General features: G+C 38.2%; 1 protein-coding gene across 5 annotated transcripts in view; it reads right to left on the minus strand.

The window, feature by feature from the left end:
- The window catches only part of wdfy3 (WD repeat and FYVE domain containing 3), a 102988-nt gene that overhangs the window by 49042 nt on the left and 30060 nt on the right, over nt 1–23886 (minus strand). For 3 of the 5 annotated variants that reach the window (XM_087811667.1, XM_087811650.1, XM_087811676.1), the window contains exons 10-21: nt 22919–23029; nt 21354–21547; nt 18441–18712; nt 18165–18362; nt 17055–17138; nt 15631–15820; nt 14493–14707; nt 12295–12407; nt 10353–10590; nt 3677–3777; nt 2450–2668; nt 435–619 (exon numbers count right to left, since the gene is read on the minus strand). In XM_087811667.1, the coding sequence (XP_087667793.1) occupies nt 435–619; nt 2450–2668; nt 3677–3777; nt 10353–10590; nt 12295–12407; nt 14493–14707; nt 15631–15820; nt 17055–17138; nt 18165–18362; nt 18441–18712; nt 21354–21547; nt 22919–23029 (2120 nt within the window). The remainder of the gene's footprint in view (nt 1–434; nt 620–2449; nt 2669–3676; nt 3778–10352; nt 10591–12294; nt 12408–14492; nt 14708–15630; nt 15821–17054; nt 17139–18164; nt 18363–18440; nt 18713–21353; nt 21548–22918; nt 23030–23886) is intronic. The other 2 variants (XM_087811658.1, XM_087811685.1) reach the window with 2 other exon arrangements.

Here is a 23886-nt window from a genome sequence, read left to right on the forward strand (position 1 = left end):
AATATCTATTTATTCATGCTTTTTCTAAATTATCTTGGGGCTGCCATGTTTGTCACTGTGTTGTCTTGACCTTTTAAAGTATTTAAATTTGTATGTATTTTGAACTGTGTATTTTTTTTATTGTTTACTCACTTTATGACGCTGGTCTGCCAAAGCTCTTTACAAATAAAAATGACTTACCTACGTATTGCTAACATCTATATATAAGGAAAGAATCTCTTCCAAAATTTCAGAAATATGACTCCAAGTCAAGAACATATGTATATATTTTGAATTTAATTGGATCATAATGAATTTAGCATTGGGATTTCTAAAGTTAATGATAAATCAGTGCTTTAATGTAAACTCAAAACACATATAAAGGGATTAAAACATGTACAGATTTGATTTAGTAACCCAGATGACTGACAAGTCATGGTGAAGCGTCCAACTACCTTGACAGTATTGATGAGCTGGCCGTCCAGGTAGAGCGTGGCCATGCTGTTCTTCAGCATCCCTTTGCTCATGACCAGCACCAGGTGGTGCCACTGGCCCTCGGCGATGAGCTCGCCGCAGCGGAAGCGAGCGCAGCAGGGCAGGATCTCGTAGAAAGACGCTTCCTCGCTCGACTCATCCGCTGCTTGATGGGAGAGAAGAGGAACAGATGTGGTGGGTTGATAGTGATGAGTCAGAGGGTGTTTTTGTCACCAGTTTAATCTTTACTTCTGCACTAATGTGTTCAACGCCACCGGGGACCAGTTCTTGAACGTTTAAGCTCAGCTCAGTCCTCACAGATAGAAACAGTAACTGAGAAACATTCAGACACATCAGTCACGTAGATACTGGGAAGAACAACACATGTGTTTGTAACACCTGAACACATGTGTGCATGTTGGTGTGATAAGAGCAACGTACTTCCCAGATTCCAATAGGGATTGATATTTAACAGCCGAGCATCTATACGTTTGTGGATTTAAAATGATATCCTACTTTTATTGTTGTTTTTCATGGTTTGTATTTCATTAAAGTGTGTATAAAATAAAATCATATTATTTATTTTAAAATTAACAATCAAAGCATTTTTTCATTTATGTGTTGCAGTTCCAACAGCTAGATGGCAGCACTCATCCTGCATTGAAATCCAGTGAGATCCTAGCGATAACTGAGGACGAGAGGATACAGCAGCTTTTAAAGCTGATGTTTGGACATATTTTGGTTTGAAAACGAATGAAATCAGTTACGACTTCGTCAAAAATCATGTGGTCTGTAAATACTACAACACCAGAGTCAAGTACTGGACAATACTACACATATATACTTGTTACTACACTATCACAACACCAGAGTCAAGTACTGGACAATACTACACATATATACTTGTTACTACACTATCACAACACCAGAGTCAAGTACTCGACAATACTACACATATATCCTTGTTACTACACTATCACAACACCAGAGTCAAGTACTGGACAATACTACACATATATACTTGTTACTACACTATCACAACACCAGAGTCAAGTACTGGACAATACTACACATATATACTTGTTACTACACTATCACAACACCAGAGTCAAGTACTGGACAATACTACACATATATACTTGTTACTACACTATCACAACACCAGAGTCAAGTACTGGACAATACTACACATATATACTTGTTACTACACTATCACAACACCAGAGTCAAGTACTGGACAATACTACACATATATACTTGTTACTACACTATCACAACACCAGAGTCAAGTACTCGACAATACTACACATATATACTTGTTACTACACTATCACAACACCAGAGTCAAGTACTGGACAATACTACACATATATACTTGTTACTACACTATCACAACACCAGAGTCAAGTACTCGACAATACTACACATATATACTTGTTACTACACTATCACAACACCAGAGTCAAGTACTGGACAATACTACACATATATACTTGTTACTACACTATCACAACACCAGAGTCAAGTACTGGACAATACTACACATATATCCTTGTTACTACACTATCACAACACCAGAGTCAAGTACTGGACAATACTACACATATATACTTGTTACTACACTATCACAACACCAGAGTCAAGTACTGGACAATACTACACATATATACTTGTTACTACACTATCACAACACCAGAGTCAAGTACTGGACAATACTACACATATATACTTGTTACTACACTATCACAACATCAGAGTCAAGTACTGGACAATACTACACATATATACTTTTTTACTACAGTATCACAATATATTGTATCGTTGTCCCTGCATCGCGATACAAATCGTATTGTCAGATTCTTGACAATACACATCACAATATTCCACTGGTAAATATGATTGTATTTGGCTAAATAAATGTTCTTGTTTGTAACTACAGTACATTTCTTAACTATAAGAGTTATTAATACCATTAAACAACTACTGATCTACTCACAATAGTTCTGTAGCAACTCCTCCTTGGTGGAGATGGTCAGCGAGCGATCCTTGGCCGACAGAACCACAGCCAGGCAGATGTAGTGCTGCTCGGACGAGTTGGCTCTTCGGACGACGGTCAGCAGTCGCACCGGGTGAGCCTGAGGCGCCGAGCTGAAGCGCTCCACGCAGAACCAGGTGGAGTAGCTGAGGCCTGATGGTGGAGGAAACAAGCGCTCCCCTAAAAAAAAACAAAGGAAAGGAAGATGAAAAGAGGGAAAAACAAAAAGGTTTTGATGCCATGAGGACAATTTTATTACATTTAATTTAAATGGGCTTGATCTGATTGAGACTATATATCGGAGTATAGAGGGAGGAAAAAAGAGAAGAATAGAGGAAATGGAAGAAAAAGAAAATAGTAGAAGAGAGGGAAGGATAAGAGAGAAGAACAGAGGACAGGGATGGAAAAGACAGAAGGGTAGATAGAGGGGAGGAAAATGGAGAAGAGTAGAGGACACGGAAGAAGAAGGGAGACAATAAAAGAGAAAGATGGAAAAGAGAGAAGAGGACGGGAGAGGAAAGAGATGGAGAAGAGTAGAAGGGATTGGAAGAAAAGGGAGAAGAGTGGAGGACAAGGTAGGAGAAGAGAAGAGGGCTAAGTAAAGAAAGGGAGGGAAAATAGAGGAAGTGAAGTGATGGGGTCAAGGGAGGACAGTCGTGAAAGATAAAGGTCAGATGAAGAGATAAGATGAGATGATGAGAGAAAATAGAAAAGGGTTCTAAGTTTAAAACAAAAGGTGATGATAAAGGTAAAAGAAGAAGGTCAACAGAAAGAGGTGAAAGGAAGATGAAGGGCAAGTATGGGGGGAGAAAGAAAGGGGTGGAAGTGAAGGACAACATGAAAACAAAAGTGTATACATTTTAAAATGATATAATAATTTATATATTGTAAAAAAAAAAAAAGGACATTAGATGATGAAGAGAATAAATTAAAGATAATAATCTCCTCGCTATAGGAAATGATAAAAGAAGAAGATCAGGAAGTAAAGAATGAAAAGGGAGGAGAAAAAAGACGAAAACACGATCATACTTTCATTTTTAAATGATGGAAAGAAGCCATTTTATTGTTAACTGGATACTAGATGATATTATCGTTTCAGTTTTGAAAAGACTTGAGATGAAGAAAGACGAGGACCAGAGGGTTCTGGTTCTGCAACACGTCAGGGAACCATTAGATCAAACATGGTACCTGTTCCCATCCCGCTCAGCACCGCTCCGTCGTTCACGCCCGAGTTGTTGGTGTTGTTGGTGGCAGCGTTGTGAGGCGCCAGGCTGGGCAGGAACAGACATCTTCACGGAGGACAGAACACATTCCTTATTCCCAGAGAACAATCACCAGCGATACAGTTGAGAGAAAACAACACATTCATACAATAAACAGTGATCATTTAGAAACTGTACGTGTGGAAAACTGGACATTTCTGCTTCTTCTTCTCATCCATTAATTATGTATGAAACCAGCAGTGAAGAGGGAAGAAGGAAAATATCAAGGCTTTCAAAGAGAATCTACTGATAATCCACTGAAAGTTAAAATCCCAATATTTATTTTGAAAATCCACTTTTTCACCTTCAGATTGTTGTCGTTTTGGATAATATGTGGATTTTGTTCATTGGTAAGTATTCAAAACCGTAGCACTGATGTTGATGAAAAGGAATTTGTTACTACTAAGGAAGAGTGATTGTGAGAGAAAATCCTTTATTGATTTGTAGTTATGTTAAATTAGACGTCAATATTTGAATGAGATACTGATTAGGTGTGTATTGGTAAGAATCTGGTGATACAGTACGCATCTCAATACGATATACAGTATATTTATATATCATGATACTGTAGGAACAAGTATATACGTGTAGTATTGTCGAATACTTGACTCTGGTGTTGTGATAGTGTAGTAACAAGTATATATGTGTAGTATTGTGAAGTACTTGACTCTGGTGTTGTGATAGTGTAGTAACAAAGATATATGTGTAGTGTTGTCCAGTACTTGACTCTGGTGTTGTGATAGTGTAGTAACAAGTATATATGTGTAGTATTGTCCAGTACTTGACTCTGGTGTTGTGATACTGTAGTAACAAGGATATATGTGTAGTATTGTCCAGTACTTGACTCTGGTGTTCTGATACTGTAGTAACAAGTATATATGTGTAGTATTGTCCAGTACTTGACTCTGGTGTTGTGATAGAGTAGTAACAAAGATATATGTGTAGAATTGTCCAGTACTTGACTCTGGTGTTGTGATAGTGTAGTAACAAGTATATATGTGTAGTATTGTCCAGTACTTGACTCTGGTGTTGTGATAGTGTAGTAACAAGGATATATGTGTAGTATTGTCCAGTACTTGACTCTGGTGTTGTGATAGTGTAGTAACAAGGATATATGTGTAGTGTTGTCCAGTACTTGACTCAGTAACAAGTATATATGTGTAGTATTGTCGAGTACTTGACTCTGGTGTTGTGATAGTGTAGTAACAAGTATATATGTGTAGTATTGTCCAGTACTTGACTCTGGTGTTGTGATAGTGTAGTAACAAGTATATATGTGTAGTATTGTCCAGTACTTGACTCTGGTGTTGTGATACTGTAGCAACAAGTATATATGTGTAGTATTGTCCAGTACTTGACTCTGGTGTCGTAGAGTTTTGTAAGGAAATGACAACTTAACTGTTATCAATCATCTAGATTTAACACACATTTCAAATAGTCACTTGATTAACTGATGATCTTACATATTTAATTCATATTAAATAATCATTGTCTTGCAGTGCATTCACTTAAACTAAACTCAGGTTCACAACTCAAAGGCCGAGGTCACAAACCCTCACACACACAGAAAGATTAAACAATCCCAGATTCCAGGAAGTCTGGACACCTGTCTGAGAATTCACTCTGAAGGACACAAGTCGCTGGGAACAGATTCGAGAAGAAAACAACTTTGGTAAATTTCCACTACGATCACGTGCGACGGCCATCTTAGAATCAAGTGTTTAGAGTCACTGACCAATCCTACATTCACATTTGACTAGAGGCGTTAACCTGAATATTCTACTATAAAGATCCACCATTTTGTCTGATCTTTGCGTTCTGGCATCCGAAGACGTCTGCGATAGATCGCTCTGCTTGCTAGCGCCCGTGTGCACGTAAGTTTGTCTCTGACTTTTGCATAATTCACTAAACGAGCATTTTTCTTAAACTCATCAATGTGTCTGTCCTTCATTCCACCACCACGTACGAGGCTGGGGAGGGGTCGGTTCACCGGAACACAAAAACGCCTAACAGTTTCCAGACCACATGACTCTTGACGAAGTCGTAACTGTGTAACTTCATCGGTTGAGGACGTAACGACTGCTGCCAATCTGCCGCCAGAAGTTTAATTGCAATTTTTATTATTGTCATTATTTTTTATTTTTTTTAGGCTGTATAATAATGAGTTTGGTGGCAGGAGCGGAGCCAAGGATGATGTATTCTATTCTATGTTAATCTTTGTATCCTTTTTCTTTGTATCCATTTCTTTTGCGTTATTTCCTTTTGATCCATGTTCTTAATTTTGATCTATGTTCTTTATACTTGCACTTTGTCATCCATTGCATTTGTATTTGCACTTTGTTCCTGTTGCTTTACCGAACTGGAAACCCAATTTCTCCAGAGGGAATAATAAAGTCAATCCATCCATCCATCTATCCATCCAACTCCTTTCACTTATTTTGAAATAAAAATAAGTCCAAACATCAACTTTAAAAGCAGCTGGAGTCACTGTATCCTCTCGTCCTCAGTCATCGCTGGGATCTCACGTGCTTTTACTGTTTCTTCATCTGTGGAGGACGTAACGACTGCTGCCAATCTGCAGCCGGAAGTTTAATTGCAATTAATTATCAATAATTTATTTAAATATCGATAATGTATCTTGAAAAAAACCATCCACAACTGTATTGATGTTTCCTTACAATCCTTAATCTTTTAATAATGTCGATTCATGAATGTTCTGGAGCCATCTTCGAAATGTTAAGTCTCACACGTTTAAGATCCCGACAACACGTCACATGCAAGTGAGCACGAATCAAGTGGGTTTGATCAGCGCAGCAGCTGTTGACACTCAAACACGCTAAAGAAACATACATTAGCTCGTCCTCTAATTCAACACAAGACCATGTTTGGAGCTGAACCTGCTGCTACTGTTCCTGCAGACACACATCAGGTCCTTCTACCAACAGCCCTGCACTGTTATCAACCCACAGAGATAAGATCTCCATGCGTGTGATGCGTTTGGCTGAGTGAGTGTGCAGTGGTGTGTGGTGTGTGTGTGTGTGTGTGTGAGCGTATTGTGCACGTCAGTGGGTTTGTCTGTTCATGTCTGTGAGGAAACAGAGTGCTTGTGTGCCATTCCTAATAGCAAGGGGGGCATCAATATTTCATGTTGACAGATGGGGACGTAGGGAGGGGTATATTGTGTGTGTGTGTGTGTGTGTGTGTGTGTGTGTGTGTCCTCTGTTAAGGCTGAGCAGGAAAGTGGGGCACTGCTCTGGTGCTTGTGTGCTGCAGCGACCGTGTTTTTAAGAAGGAACTGATGTTCTATTCTGATGTAGCTGCTGAGGGTTCCTTAAAGGAGCGACAGTGCAAACAAGGATCCACACGGTGGTTTTAAATACATTAGAGGTCGATTGTCGCTTCTGAACGTAATGTCTGGTGAGTGAAGCTAATGGGTGCTAGAAAATTAGGATATGGCGAAACATCACGACATTTGTTTTCATGATCCTGCATCGATTTAATCATAATAGTTATGATTTCGTGCTTAGTGCTTTAATGGTTTATAGACCAATACAGTGCGTTTAAAAAATATATATATATTTTTTTTACAATTAATTATTTTCATTTTTGTGTTGCAATTCAACTTTCGGCTGCTAGATGGCAGCAGTCATTACGTCCTCCACAGCTAAAGAAACATTGTATCCTCTCGTCCCCAGTCAGCTGGATTTCAGTGACTCCAGCAGCTTTTAAAGCTGATGTTTGGACATATTTTGGTTTGAAAACAAATGAAAAGCAGTTACGACTTTGTCAAGAGTCATGTGGTCTGTAAATACTACAACACCAGAGTCAAGTACTGGACAAAACTACACATATATACTTGTTACTACACTACCACAACACAAGAGTCAAATACTTGACAATACTACACATGTATACTTGTTACTACACTATCACAACACCAGAGTCAAGTACTCGACAATACTATACATATATCCTTGTTACTACACTATCACAACACCAGAGTCAAGTACTCGACAATACTACACATATATACTTGTTACTACACTATCACAACACCAGAGTCAAGTACTGGACAATACTACACATATATACTTGTTACTACACTATCACAACACCAAAGTCAAGTACTCGACAATACTACAACTATATACTTGTTACTACACTATCACAACACCAAAGTCAAGTACTCGACAATACTACACATATATACTTGTTACTACACTATCACAACACCAGAGTCAAGTACTCGACAATACTACACATATATCCTTGTTACTACACTATCACAACACCAAAGTCAAGTACTCGACAATACTACACATATTGTGATACTGTAGTAACAAGAACATATCGTATCATTGTCCCTGTATCGAGATACGTATCGTATCGCAAGCTTCTTGTGAATATACACTTTTACTAGTGCATAAACAAGAGTAACTGAATTAAAGAACAACATCTGGCCGAAGGAAACATCCTCCTAGTCGTTCTTGTCGTGCCAGAGAGTTCTGACGAACAGGTGATGGTTTGAGATCGGCTCACTCTCGCTACTTTTAATTCCGATCACTTGTGTCTCGTGCCTCATTAACAAGACGCTAAATTATAGAAACTTCTCAAGCCGTCGCTAGGATTAGCATATCCACACACTGGGGTGTGTAGTGCTGAGACACACCAGCTCAACCCTGTTGACACACGACAGGTGCTCTGATATCTGCAGGCCGGCGGCAGACGAGTGCTGAACTTTACCGGCGTAATTAAAGAGGCGCGATTACAGACAAAGAAGTGCGAGAGGTCCGACGCTCTCCGGAGATCAAAACAAGACATTTAAGTGGTTTCGCAGAATTCAGAACCGACCCACAATCTGACATTAATCATCCTCGATGACCTTCAACGAGCCATGATGCTTTCCACACGTGTGCCTATGAATATTCATGACGAGTAAAACATATTTACAAGTCAAGCGCTGACACGCTAGAACAAGTGTCATATATCCAAGGTTATCTCTCCCACGTGACTTCTTTTCCACTGACCCCGACATTCAGCGCCGCGGACCCTTCAGCTGCCCCCCTCGTGACGTGAACGGCAGGAATAATAAGCCTATTTCTATGCACGGCTCCTCCACTGGAGGCCATTAACTCCCCCGTCAACATGGTTGCAGGTGCTAATGAGAGGTAAGAGCATTTTAACACCGTCAAAGGAGAGAAGCCGTTGAATGAAAGCGGCACCTTTGAGAAGCTACGCCTCCATTCACGCCACTAATTCCAACATAAAAGAAAAATAGCCAAAGCAAATAAACCCCCGAAAATGACTTCAAAGTTCCTGCACAATAATGATTTGCATTAATTATTCAGGGCGCTGGAAAGAAGAAGCACGCGAGGAGAATTTAGTCATGGCTGCTGCTGTGAAGTTTCTCGGCGCTGAAACTGCGTGAGTCTGACTTTCAAACATGTGATCTCCCTTTGAAGTGAGGAGTTCACAGGGAGAATCTGGCAAAAGCAGTGCATTATACAAGAGCTCGGTGGACGCGGCTTCAGCAGAGAACGTGTCCAACTAATTAAAAAGTAAAGGGTCATTAATTTAGGGCAAATTCCTGAAAATAATTATCCAAGATCATTTATTGATGTGTGTAAAGTAGTCCCTCGCCATGTCACGCTTCACCTTCTGCCGTCTGCTTTTTGTTTTGCTGAAGGTACTACGAGTTTAATTATATTGTATCGAGCTGCATTCAGAACCATTTAAGTTCCTTGTTTATGTCACACACTTATTTATTTTGACAGGAGATAAACAACCACAGAACTTGGTCGGAGGAACACATTTCCTAATTTTGGTACCAACTAAAGATTGAACTTTCATGATGTCTTACTTCCAACCTCTCGGTTTTGTGACGGCTAATTTGGTCACGACCATACTGTATTTAAAATGAACGACAGCAGTTGTTGGCTGGGCGGCAAAGCACTATGGGAGATGTTTAGGTCGCCATTGAGTGGTTTGTTTAGAAGGATGGCACCTCAAATGCAATTTTAAATCAATGTTTATTTAAACAAGTTTAAAATTTAATGGACGCTAATTCAGCATTTCCTTCAATGCCGTGGGTTTTCGAAACGTAACCCCCGCAAAAACCGAGGCACTACTGCAGTTCGACACTCTTTAAAACATGTGTCCCAGTGATTGGTTAAGTAGATTTCATGATGTAGGAACCATTTTTTCAAAGGAGGGCTTTTTGTGGTCAAGTTCCACAAACAAACTTCTATGTTTCATAGAAGTTTGTTGCTTTGTTGGACGTGTGCAACCAGTGTGGTCTGAAAGCCGTGAGGAGGTGTAAAATGAATGGTGCCATCTTCAGAACCAGGGTCATGATCGGCTTTAGACTTTGTTTTGTTTCTATAATGTCCCAGAAATCTTGTTGGTGATGAAATCACAGGGCATCAACGGAAAAGTTCTTTACTGGAACCGATACTAGCATTTTCCCTTTGATACCAGTAACTTTTTCTTGACCATTAAATCAAAGGGTACCTAAACTTGGCTATGAAACAAGAAGCAGGTTTTGATACTCAGTAATACCGAAGAACCGAAGGAAAGCGTATTCAAATATCCCGGTTTCTTACCCGAATCCCTCCAGCGACGTGTCAAACTCCACAAAGGCGGGCATGTCGGCGGAGCCGTGCAGACGGATGTCGTGGGGCGTCGTCATGGACACCAGGCACTTGACTCGGGTGAGGGGAACAGTGCTGCCCTCTGCCGAGCGAACCAGACTGCGACTGATGCGGTACTGGCCGTTGTCCTCGGCGGGCGTGGTGAACACACTGTCGGATCCGAAGCCCTCCATGGACAAGGTCATACTGTCTGTAAGTAAGTAAGTAAGCAAGTCATTTTTATTTATATAGCACTTTTCCAGACCAGGGTCACAAAGCGCTTAAACAATCAAAACAATATTCAATAAAGTATATACTTTAAAGGTCAAGATAAAACTGAGAACACAATAGGAGTTCCAGAAAATCAAGGAAAAGCCTGAACAAATAGAAACGTCTTAAGATGTTTCTTAAAGGAGTCAGTAGATCCATCAAGCGCAAGTCTGTGAGGAGACACGGTCTTGAGGTCAGAAACCGAGATGACTCGTCCGATTATTTGATTTAATATTCTAGTTATTTACCTCACTGTGTTTCATTTAAGTCTTTAGATCCCACAGTAATCTGATACACTTCAATATCTAAAGGGTTAACCTAAGAATGAGTCTTTGTGACGACAACATCATGCTTCAACCATCTTTGCCTACAAAGAACAGCAATTAGTCCCAATGTGTGTCTGGCTGAGACAACACAACAAGGAACAATTAGAGCTTCGAGAAGAGCCTGGAAAATTACAAACATTAGCAGCTGGCATTAGAAAACAAACCATTGGAGACACATTTGTGAGCAGAAGCTCTGTTTGAACTCAATTAGCAGAGTGAACAAGACGTTATCTCGCGCTACACTGACATCAGGCTGCAGGTTATTAGCGGAAACGGATAGAAATACAAGGTTAAAAATATGCGATGACATTGAAGTTTTCAAAGAATATCTAGGGAACTTATGAAACGTTATAACTTATGTTCATCCATGTCATCAACTATGTGCTGGTGGACAATCAAAAAGGTTTTTTGAATTTTTCATCAATTGTATTTCTGTTAAACAAGGTAATATCTCTGAAATCAAACGACCCTTTGACATGTTTCAGTCAAGTTTGTTCAAAAGATAAACATGTAAACTAGTCAATAAGTGAATAATATTTGGGACCATGTTCTTGCAAAGAAACCAGACCAGAGATCAGTGTTATTTGTCTTAAATAGATGTTGGGACTTTTTTGTATGATCAGTATGTTTATGTTCGTACTAAATTCTCTTTTCATTGAAATATTGACATTAGAAAATTATCTTAAGCCCCGCCCACTGAAAACATCGTTTTTCTGGAGATGAAATCTTGTCGATCATAACCACACCCACTCTGCTGTGATTGGTCAAGTACCTGGGTTCATCACTGTGCATCATTAATCGCGTAAGTCTCAGGACTCATAGTATAAACAAAGCGGGGCGTGATTACAGCTGGCTGGAATAGGAGCGAAGCCATTATTACGTAATATACATTATTAGTAACCTCTTGTTCGCCCAGATTTCAGAGCAACTTTATAAAGTAATAAGTTCAAAACATGTTCATGATGAGGAACTTACTAGATCTTGGAGACTTTAACATTTTAAACATGTGAGGGAGTCAGGAGAGTTTCACAAGTTGCTCTTTAACGTTTGGTTTTTATAGGGCGTGCAATTTTATTTTTGCTTTTTCTGACCTTAGGTCTGTTTGTGACAATAATGGCGACATTATGTTGTGTACTGTAGTTACATGAGTGTTTCATGACACCATTTCAATGACTGTGCTTCACCGTCATTTAAAATCCAATTCATTGAGCAGGATGTTGTCATTTTAAAGAAATGTGACGTCACAAATCCTCACATTTCTGCCGACTAACGTTTAATTATTGATATTTAAATAGTTGATGAATACAATCCGGCCTTACTTCTCATCTCTGCATCGTAGCTGAGCGAGCTGGGCTTGTGCACCCGGTACTGCTTCAGCAGCTTCTTGTCCCAGGCGCCGCAGTTTAACGGGTTTCCGAGCCTCAAGAACTCCCTGAAGACAAAGAAAAACTGAATGAAGATTTCAATTATTGAGTCAAGTGACGCTTTTGTTGCTCAATAAAACCCAAGTTCAACGTTTGACCGTCGACGAACTCTGAAGGATCCCTTAGATTGATGAGAGAAAGATAACGACGAACGATCATAAATGTGACAGACGGAAAAAAAAAAAAGGGAGAAATGAATAGAAAAGAAAAACAGGAAGATGACTGAAGACTGACAGCAAAAGTGAGAGTCAGAGAGCATACAAATCAGCAGAGGAGCAAAACCAGAGCGAGTGACAGCTGCAGATATGTTTTTTCTCTGCCGCGAATTAAGCAGCAACCATTACCCAGGGAGGAAGCATTTACATACAAAAAGAAGCAAACCCGTGCATATCAACTAACATTCCCATCGGCTCCCCGAAACCCAGGCCTTCTTTTCTCGGTTGACTAGTCAAGTGGAAAATGAAAATAGCTCAGTTTAGTATTCACACTTTACACAATGAGGCCTGTCAGAGCAGATTAATCTGCGACTGGGAATCAATTCTAGACGGCTGGTAAATGGTAATTACAAGCGTCGCCCGCTCGGTCCGGGGCAGAAAATAAAGTGATCATGGAAATAGAAATGCGATAAACAGAAACTAAAGAAGTTTCTGAAGTGAAGGGTTAATGGAGCATGAGATTGGCAGCTGGGAGAAAAATAAATATTTTGATCCTTCTTATAACCGAACGAAGATCAGAATAAATTGTTTTATCAAATACAAATTATATAGAATATCCCCTTTTTCAAGCTTCCTTCCGTTCCTCAAAATAAAAAACAATGAACAACAAAACAAGACAAATTAAGACACAAATAATGAACTTCAAGTTAAGATATAGCACTCATTTTAATTTAAGATGAGGAAGGATAGGATCTCCACGGTCCTGAGCTAAAGCATATTCATCAAATTTACTTAAACACATATAATATTATACTCGCACTGCTTGTGTGCAAAAGAAATGTTAGAGAACCGCATTTTCCGCACTATAAGGCGCACTTAAAAGCCTTTACATTTCGACAGTTCACCTTACAATTTGGAGCGCCTTATATATGAACATAACCTGGTGGGTGACTTGTTTACAAACACTTTCATGACTCTGCGCCGACACGCCGTGGGTGGAATGACGTCATTACATCACGGGGTGGGTCTAATGACGCTCGTCACATTATGGCGGACGTGTAGGGAGTAAGATTACTGCCACCCTTTTGGGCGAGTGTGTCTTGGTTGTTGTACACTCAGAATCACTTTGCTGTGCGCTCAACCAGTCATACACGAGCGTTTACCATGTCGTACACGTGTGTTCAACATGTCGTACACGTGCGTTCAACATGTCGTACACGTGCGTTCAACATGTCGTACACGTGTGTTCAACATGTCGTACACATGCTCAACTTCTCTGCTACGCACTCACCAGTCTCGCAGGCTACTGCTTGAAGTCTTTTAAACATCATTTGAACATCGTTACCATGAACAGAGTTGTCAGAAGGCTTAGTAAAGGTTGACTGTATTTGACTGTTTTGTTGACATTCCCTTTAGCACAGCTTTATCTAGTGGACGCATGACACAACCCCAGTCAAACGCCTGACTGCATCTTTTAGCTTGTGCGCCCTATTTATGAAAACAGTTCTAAAATAGGCCATTCATTGAAGGTGCGCCTTATAATCCCGTGCGCCTAATAGTGCGGAAAATATGGTAGATGTCCTCGTGCAGGTGTAAACCCAACCCCAACCTCGAGGAGAAAAACTCATTCAAGATGATTGTGTTTGGTTGAAACCTCTGGAGGAAGATAATGAATGGCATGTGAAAAGGCAATGAAGATATAACAGCGAACTAACAGCTCTGTGCTTCAGAAGACAGACATGTAAACTCTGTTCTACTTTCTCCTTGCAAGTACAAATGTGTGACTTTAAACCAGATTTCTATTCTTTGTTTAAGTAAAAGAGTTAGATTCCTAACATACTCTACTCTACTCAAATAATAATTTAATCTCTGAATCAAAAACTCATGCTAACATGCTAACTAAGCATGCTACGTGTTTGACTCCGCCCATCACCATACCTGAGCGCCATGGGCTGCAGAGCCTGGGAGGCCAGCCTCTCGAACATTCTCTGCAGGGGGGGGTGCAGCGGGTGGTCCTCGTCGGCCAGAGCTTGACCGCATCGCAGGAGCAGCCGCTGATGAAGACAAGCTTCACACAGAACCTGCTGGTTCCTCTCGCTGTTGACCAGGAGCTGCAGGATGTTGGCCACCGCCAGCTGCAGGTCCAGGGCATGCTGGACCACAAATGAGAGAGAGAATAAAAATGAACAATGGTGGTTATTAAAGCAATTCCTTATTTAATTTGTTTTAATACTTTTGGGTATTAAAGTAAATCAGTGCCAATTTGAATATTGAATGGTTGAATTTGATTTTTATTTTGAACATTTTTGTTTTTAAGCATTGCATCCTTTTTTATGTAATAATTTAATTCAACAATTTCTATATGAAATGGTCAAATTTGTTTTAGTAAATAATAATCGAATTCAATGATTTCTATATTTAAAGGTTGAATTTTTTTCATTTACATTTTTTTTTAATTGTTTTTTTTTCAAAAATGAATGAAGGATTAATTTTTCAACACAATTTTTTTACAACAAGTTTGATATTTGAGTTTCAATAATAAAAGAAATTAAGTTCTAAATTCATTATTTTACAAATTGTATCCTTTTAAGTAATTTCATAGAACTTTCTGTATTTTTTGGTATATTCCGGTGGCACTAATATACCAACTTTTTTTTAAAAATCAACTGTTTGAACACAACTATTAAACAAAAAAAACACAAAATTATTGAATTAAATTGTTTCAAAATAAATAATTAAATGCTTAAAAATAACATTTCAATAAAAAATAGTCAAATGTGAAATGTTTATAAATATTCTTTTTATCAAGAATAATAATAAATGTGTGTTTATTGTTGTTGTTTTTTTAACTTGAAATCAAAGCAATGTGTGAAAAAAACTTTGAGAAGTTTTATATAAAAAGATTCTGTTGAAATAGTTGCTTCAAAAAAAACTTTTTGTGAGTTAAAAATGGACCGATCTCTTCAGAATGAAAGTCTTTCTGTGCGTTAAAGGGGAAGTACAAGTTCCCTGAACTCTTTAAGTTTCTCTGACCTACTTTAGCAAGACACACATTTCCTGCCGCTGGTTTCCTCACCTCCGGCTGACTCTCGGAGCAGACCGAGGGCAGCAGGTCCAGTATGGCCAGGACCGCTCCTGGATGGATCACCACCATGTCTGAGGAGGACGAGGGAGTCGGGTGGAAGGACGGGTTGGCGAAGTAAGGTTTCAGGTCGCTCACGATCTTGACCGGCGCTGAAGGGCCAGAGGTGCCATGGTAACCATGTCTGAATGAGGAAGAGGAGAATGTTTTTAAAGAGACAGAGGTCTGGTCTTAGACTGCTGACACAATTGAAATCAGATTTCACAACAAGGTGGGACATCTCTGCAGAACCTCTGAGCGTCTCAATGAGCTCGTGTTGCAGACGTGCAGGAACACACTCGCTAATTACAAATGCTGTTGCTGAGATGCAAATGACTGAAGGTAAGTCCTCCCTCAGGAGAGGAGAAGCTGAAGTCAGCAGAAAAATGGGCGGTTGAATGTGGGGCATGAGAACGTTTCAACATGATCTTTATTGCTCATTAAAAAGAGCTGCCAAGATGGAAAAACAGAAAAACTTCACTTGGAATTCAGCTTTTTCCACCTTGTTGCAACTGAAACATATCCATGTAACTCAACTCTTGCAGAGAAATGCAGCAACTGGACATTGACTTTATCCTGAGGCTCGTTCTGGATCTATTCATCCTGTTTAGTATGGAGTACATTTCAGTAACGGTGCCCAAATATGACAGTCTTTCCATACAAAAACAAATCTTAAGTTATATCGATCAAGTAAAATCTGGAAAGTAGAAACAAAAAACAAGATGACTAAACTTGTATTGTTTTTTTACATGTGTATATAATAATAATAATATACTTTATTTATATTGCACTTTACATTTGCACACAAATCTCAAAGTGCTAATATCTTTAACATATACAGTACAATATACAATATAAATCTTGTCAATACTAGGGATACCTACTTGACTAGACTAGGTGGTTTTATCTGAACATCTTTGACAAATTAGATTATTATTTTTTTGATTTATAGACTTTTGTGTGGTTTCAATCTAACTTTTGGGCATTTTCCCCCCCAATTTCCTGAGTTATTCTATTTTATAAATGTTCTACTATATAATCAAAGCTATATAAATAAAAACATTTTAAGTGATGATCTTGATTCCTAAACCATCTGACGTTAACCATAAATGAAGGGCCGCAGAATATGCCTTTTCTATAAAATAAATAAATAAATCGTAAATAACATGCAGCTGGAAATCTGCTAGAAAAACAATAACAAGTAAATTATTTGATAAAATTAGCTGATTAGAAAATCCTAACATATTATCTTTTCTTTAGATAATAAAGATACGTTGAGATTTCTTTACACTACATTTTTTGCAGTCCACTGATGAAATGGTTAACGTGGTTAGAATGAGAAGACAAAGGGAGGAACAGTGACAGGATGCTGTGGCTACCTCTTTCTGGCGAGGGCTGGGGTGCCCCACGGTGAGGGCAGCGAGGTCTCATGAGTCAGGCAGGGAGGCACCTGCTCCGCACGACTGAGCGGCAAAACACACACCGAGAAAATGTGCCAAAACAAGGGACACAAAGAAGGAAGTGCTCAAAGAAATGAACAAAATAAACATGCACACACACACACACACACACACACACACACAGACACACATAGTTGTGCAGCCAAACAACACACAAGTTAAAAAAGAGAGAAGAAGAACAAGTTGTGTTAGTAGACAGCACAGTTTTTCTTTTTACAGAAGTTCATGCTCTACTGCAACAAGTACTGAGTATTTTCAAACTTTGCAGAGAAGCTTAAAAGCTTAAATAGATTGCATTTGCATTTCAAGACAAAAAGAGGAATTCAGCAGTTTTGAAAGTCAAACTGAATAATATTAAATGACATGAAAATTGTTCTAAAATCTAAATTATTAGCATCAGAAACAGAGAAGTTAATACTTCTGGTAGCATTCTTATGCGTTTAGTCACCCAAAAAAAACAACCAGGGGTTCCAGTAAACATGTAGGACTAAGTAGACTTATGCTCCGAGGCCCAGTTCTTAGCTCCTACTGACAGAATATTAGTTGAGATCTTGCTAGGGATGAATGAACCTACACTGCCAAACCTTCAGCTCTCTTCTCTCGTATTTTTTGCCGTAGCTTGAAAGCCTCCAGAACGCTCTGACGCCCCCCCAGAACAAGTCACCCTTCACGATGATGAAAAGGTTTCATCTACTGTTGCCATGGATACACCACCACCGGGGGATCATATATAGAACTTTCTGTTTTTCCTAAGAACAAAAAAGTCTACCTCAAAAGATGTTCCCCAACCTTTGGATCTAACTGGTGCACAAAAACACGATCAATTATTTAGACCCAGTGATTTCCTGAGCTTGATTGTCTGTTAAAAGGTCTGCTGGCTCCACAAACGGAAGGAAAGTGTGTTTATTTAATTGGTCTCTTGTTTATCGCCTATTTAAAAATTTGATAAATGCAGGTTTTGTATTTTTAAGCTTCATCACTGGAGTAAAGAAATGAATCGAAGTTTTCCAAATAACATCGGACACTGACCTGTCGAATGAATCCGTAGCCATTTTGTACAGGTAGATGAAGAGTTTGCTGCAGTGCTTGAGAGTAGGACACACACTTTCTCCTGCTCCACCTCCAGGAGCAGCTTCTTCCTCCAGCAACCTCTGGAAAGGCTGAGAGTTTGACGGGAACACGCTGGTGGGGCTGAGTTTCTTGGTGTCGGAGAAACATCCCAACAACCTGGTAGGAACGGAAACGAGTGTTTAAACGCCAAGAGGGTTCAATCGAACTACAGTATATCCCGCCATCTTCGCCGACCTGACTGCGTCCGCCAGCTTCTCGTACTGGACCTCGGTGCGGAAGAAGTGGGAGTTGGCCGGCTCGTAGCGCATGGCGGCGGTGAGCGTGCAGAAGACGGTGTGCAGCAGCTCGAAGACCTGGTTCTGGTTGACCCGCTCCCAGCCGTGCCGGGGCGGCTGACACAGCGAGCGCTCCATGGCCACCAGCAGCGAGGTCAGGTACACGAAGCCGCCCACCTTACGGAAAACCGTGCGCGTCCGGTGGCTCTCGCGCAGGACGGCTAGCAAAGACTGAGGAGGAACAAGAGGAGATTCAACGGTTTGTTCAGCATCAAAATAAATGTGTCAAACTCGAGAAAATGACTATGTTACTGAGATATTAACAATTAAACATAGACTTACAAAAATAGTAAACCTTATGTTAAAGTCATTTAATGCTGAAGGAGAATAGAAATAGTTAAGATGAACAGAAGGTGTTTTGATATTATCGTTTCAGTTTAATATACATTTTCTTGTATTCCACAACCTTGAATGTCCAAGGATTTTGACTCCTTATGTAAGTAAGTAAGTAAGTAAGTCATTTTTATTTGTATAGCGCTTTTCCAGACCAGGGTCACAAAGCGCTTAAACAATCAAAACAATATTCAATAAAGTATATACTTTAAAGATCAAGATAAAACTGAGAACACAACAGGAGTTCCAGAAAATCAAGGAAAAGCCTGAACAAATAGAATTTATCAAATTAAAATTAAAAGTAGAATTAATCAACTTATGTGATTGAGTTCGACTCCCCTGCCTTAAAATACACATCAAATCTGACACCGGCTCGAAAGATTGACCGTTTGAACCAAATATAAAGCATTTTAAAGAAAGTCTTCACATATATGAGCTACACTGTTATTTAACATTTATAAACATAAATAAATAACTAGCTGAAGTACCGGGGGTTTTAATAACAAACAAAGCGGCTAACATGATTTCAAATATAATACGCAAACGTCATGTTATTTAATTTTACTTATTTTGTTGTCACTTTAACAGGCTTGCATGAATTAAAAGGGTCTAAGGTCAAAAGATTTGAGTAAGTACGTCTTGAAACCTCTAAAGAACTCGTTTAAAACCTTCCTTCGAATGAGACGAAGAAAATTTGCCACATTTTTTTGTAGAATGAATCACTAATAATTAGTGAGTAGTAAGAAAAAGACCGTCTCGCATTTTGGCTTTAGTGGATACAAGGCCAAAATGTAACGCCCAAATTTAAGGCCAGTTCCCCCGAGAACCAATCCGACTCAAGTTCCCTTTTAAAGATACAGATACATAACATCGAGAGAGCGCCCCCTGGACCGTTATCTCCAGGTGCATCTGTTTATTTTGTTAAGTGTATTCAATGGAAGGAAAAGTTTAACAGAAAATTGCACCGATTAAATCCTTCTATTGTCGTGAGAATGACTAAAAGTAAGAAAGTGTAAATATGCTGACGCCAGCAGTTTCCAACAGAGCAGCATCTGAATACTGGCCGACTCAGCACAGGATGACTTTAACATCCTCTTCCTGTCCACAAAGTTAAAAAAAAAGTCCAGCAGTGTGTGAATTTAGAAGACAATTGTGTCGAGTTCACTCGTCTAGACTCTGTATCCAGTTAGTGGATGCTGACTGGGTAACATAACAGTCGGTTTTTATGCTGTGTTTTTGACCTTTAGCTCAGCCTGAGAAAGTTTTCTTTGAAGCAGTTCATGTTTCTTTTGGATACAATGATGTTTGCAGGATTATAACTACACAGGTGACAGCAAAAATAAGTTTGGAGAAATCCAGGCAATCGAGCTGCTTCATCGACTGTCGGCCAACATTAGTTACCTGTGATAGTAAAAATTGTGATAAAATGTTTTAACCACACGTTCTAGGGATGTAAAAACAACAGCAACAGCACGGTATTCATTTCTTATTACAATTAACAAGCAGATATTCAAGGCGCCATAAGGCAGTGAAATTCTGTGAGATCCTGGCAACGACTAAGGACGAGAGGATACAGATTGCTTGAGCATCGTTTAAAGCTAAAGTATGCAATATATCAAAACATGTTCTATCGTTGTGATACGTATCGAATCGCCAGATTCTTCTAACAAGTTCCAAATGCTTGTTTTTAATGCTTGGCTTCTTCCTTCAGGAACTAAGGCATGTTTCAATTCATTGTAGATTCATGAAGTTTAACACTCTTCACCCACTGCACCTGACCGTGGAGGAGCTGGCCTTCATCCCAACTGGTGTCAGGATATTTAACTCTGTACTTTAAATATCCTGATGCTAATCCGAAGTGTGTTTTTCTTCTCGTGTGTTTTTATTTTATTTTATTTTATTTTATTTTATTTTATTTTATTTTATTTTTATTTTATTTTATTTTATTCTATTTTATTTTGTTAATAGTGTTAATTTTCTAATATTGTAAATAATTTGTATATTTTTAAGATCGTTTTATTTTATTTTATTATCTCTTTTATTCTTTCTTTTTTTCCTTGCACTTTATTTTCAATTGTGCTGCTGTTGTAAAAGTGTGTTTCCTCTCTGGGGATGAATAAACATTTTATATTCTATTCTAAATATGCCTTTGATCCAAGGTAGGCAGTTATATTTCCTAAAAAGGGACAGAAAAAGTTCCTTAATACTTAAGGAAAAAATGAAATGAAAATACTAAAGTAGCAAATATATTGTATTAGAAGTGCAACTATGTAACGACATTATTTAAAAAAAAATCATACTAAAATGTTATTAAACATGTTAAAATAAGGAGAAAATAATGTATTCGAAAATAGCTATAACATTGTATTCTGTGAGTTCATGGGGTCTGCATGTTGCTCACGGTTCCACACCTTAATTCTTCTTCATGTCAACATTAACGACTGTTACAACAACAACAACAACACAAACGAGTGTTTACCCTCAGAATGTCCGTCTTCAGCTGCAGTTCACTGGAAGGTGCCGAGTGCATGAGGCCCAGCAGAGTTCCCATGTCGTCGTCTCCGCTGGGCGACAGGACCAGCTGCTGGATGATGAGCAGGGCGTGATCGCGACACTGACGGTATCTGATGATGTTGTGGACGCAGCGAGCGCCGCCAAATTCACGGAACAGAGCTGGAAAAAAAGCAGAATTAAATTAGTAACACATTTTGACAATTGAGTCAAGGTAGAACTAAGGGGAGTTATTAAAAACGCCATTTTTCTTAAAATATATTTGAAATATACCTTATATGAAACTTGTATTATATTTAAAATGTAATTTAAAAACATGTGTATTTTTCTAAAAAGCACATAAATTACATTAAAAAAATTTACTTAAAAAAAGCATTAATTATATCTTAAATGTACACGTTAATTTTTTAATATACTTTAAAAACAATTGAATTATTCTTCAAATATACTTGAAAACATTTGAATAACTCTTAAAATGTACTTTAAAACAATGAATTATTCTTATAATGTACTTGAAAACTTTTGAATTATTCTTAAAATGTACTTTAAAGCATAAACATTTTTCTTAAAATATGCTTTAAAAACATTTAAATTATTCTTAAAATATGCTTTAAAGACATTTAAATTATTCTTAAAATATACCTTAATAACAATTGAATTATTCTTAAACTATGCTTTAAAAACATTTGAATTATTCGTAAAATATACTTGAAAAACACATGAATTACTCTTAAAATAAACTTTAAAAATTCGTGAATTATTTTTAAAATATACTTTAAAAACATTCGAATTATTCCTAAAATATCCTTTAAAAATACTATAATTATTCCCAAATAAACATTTAAAAAAACGTATTTAATTTTAATTTTAAATACACTTAAAGAACACTTGAATTATTATTAATATACACTTTAATAACACTAGCATTATTCTAAAAAAAAAAGACGCTTCAACTTCCGCTTCTTAATGCACCCATGTTTGTTTTCTAATGACATTTCCACATCTTTATCCCTCACTGACAGTTGAAGGGATTGATTTCTAGACCGGCAGCTGGACTCGCTGAGCTGCAGCTGCTGCTTCTAATGCAGCAGTGAATCCCATCCTCTTGACGACTTGTGTCTGGTCTTCACCACCAAATGCAAATGTAATCGCAGCGAAAAGAGCTTCAGACACACGACGGTGCTGCTGGATGTGGACCGTCGAGGGTTAACTCTCGTGACTCATCATGTTTTCCAGTCGTACAGAGGGACGGGTGGGCAGCGAGCCCGACCATGAGTAGTGGACTTGATCAAGTAATGATGCCAAGAAACGAAAAAATCGGTGCGTCATCAGTCGTTGGCAACCGTCCACGTCTCTCCGACGATCAGTTGCCTGCAGCTTCGCTCTCGCTCCAGTAAATGTTGCTGGACTGTTTCCAGATGTTCAAACTCTGACCTCAGTCATACTCACGAAACACATCATATACTCGTCATTTCCACACACGACGACTTCAGTCTTTACGGTAACAGAAGCGATATAATATAGAAGTCCTACCTGCGTTTGTGTTCGTGGTGTTGGATCCTTGCAGGAGAACCGTCAGTGTGTCCATCACCAGCCACGCCAGCTGCTTCTGCTCCTCGGCTATACAGTTGTTTTTACAGTCGCCTGCACACACCAGAAGACTTTAGGTCTGAGGGTCCGGGCACCAAACACATGCTGAGTCAATAATACATGGAAGTACATCAGTGTCATCAGGATATTGAACGGTTACATTTAAAATGTTAAACTTTAATTGTTATTAATCTTTTTTTGGCATTATTATTATTATTATTATTTAATTGATTTAATAATTGTTGTATTGATTTTTCTTTTAATAGTTAAATTAAAAATATATATTTTGTGTGTTATTAAAATGTGTATTTTTAATAGTACATATTCTATTTTTCCTAACTTCAATATTTTTTACTTTTAAATTAAATACATGTTGACATGGTGACACTATTACGCCAAATTTTTTATGTTGAATTTGAAAAGCCTAACAATGAAAAAATGAAAAACATTTAGACATTTATAGATATAATTATTTGAATTAAAATATAAACTTCCAAAACAGAAAGTGATGTTGAAAATATTCTATTTTTAAAAATTCAATTATTTCAAGAAAAATACAACAAATCTGCACAAATTATTTAATTAATTATTAAATAATTAAAAAAAAACTTTCAAATTAAAAATGATATGATTAAATTGGTCCAAAAATGCCTTAAAATATATAAAATTAAAAATGGTGTTTTATTTTGAAAGAAAACCAGAATAATCTAAACAATAGTCCGTCTCTAATCCTGTAAACTAAACTAAAATAATCCTGTAAACTGGTGAAAATTAGTAAAACACAAACTCTGTATGGAACCATATACAGTTTACATTTCACCACATTCAGTGTTAAGGTGAGTTGTATTTTTCCAGTCATGATTTATCATTTCAATTATTCTTATCTGAAGGTCGGTCTGTGAAAATAACCC

This window comes from Callionymus lyra, chromosome 1, assembly GCF_982586985.1.
Source record: "Callionymus lyra chromosome 1, fCalLyr1.hap1.1, whole genome shotgun sequence".
Classification (NCBI taxonomy): domain Eukaryota; kingdom Metazoa; phylum Chordata; class Actinopteri; order Syngnathiformes; family Callionymidae; genus Callionymus; species Callionymus lyra.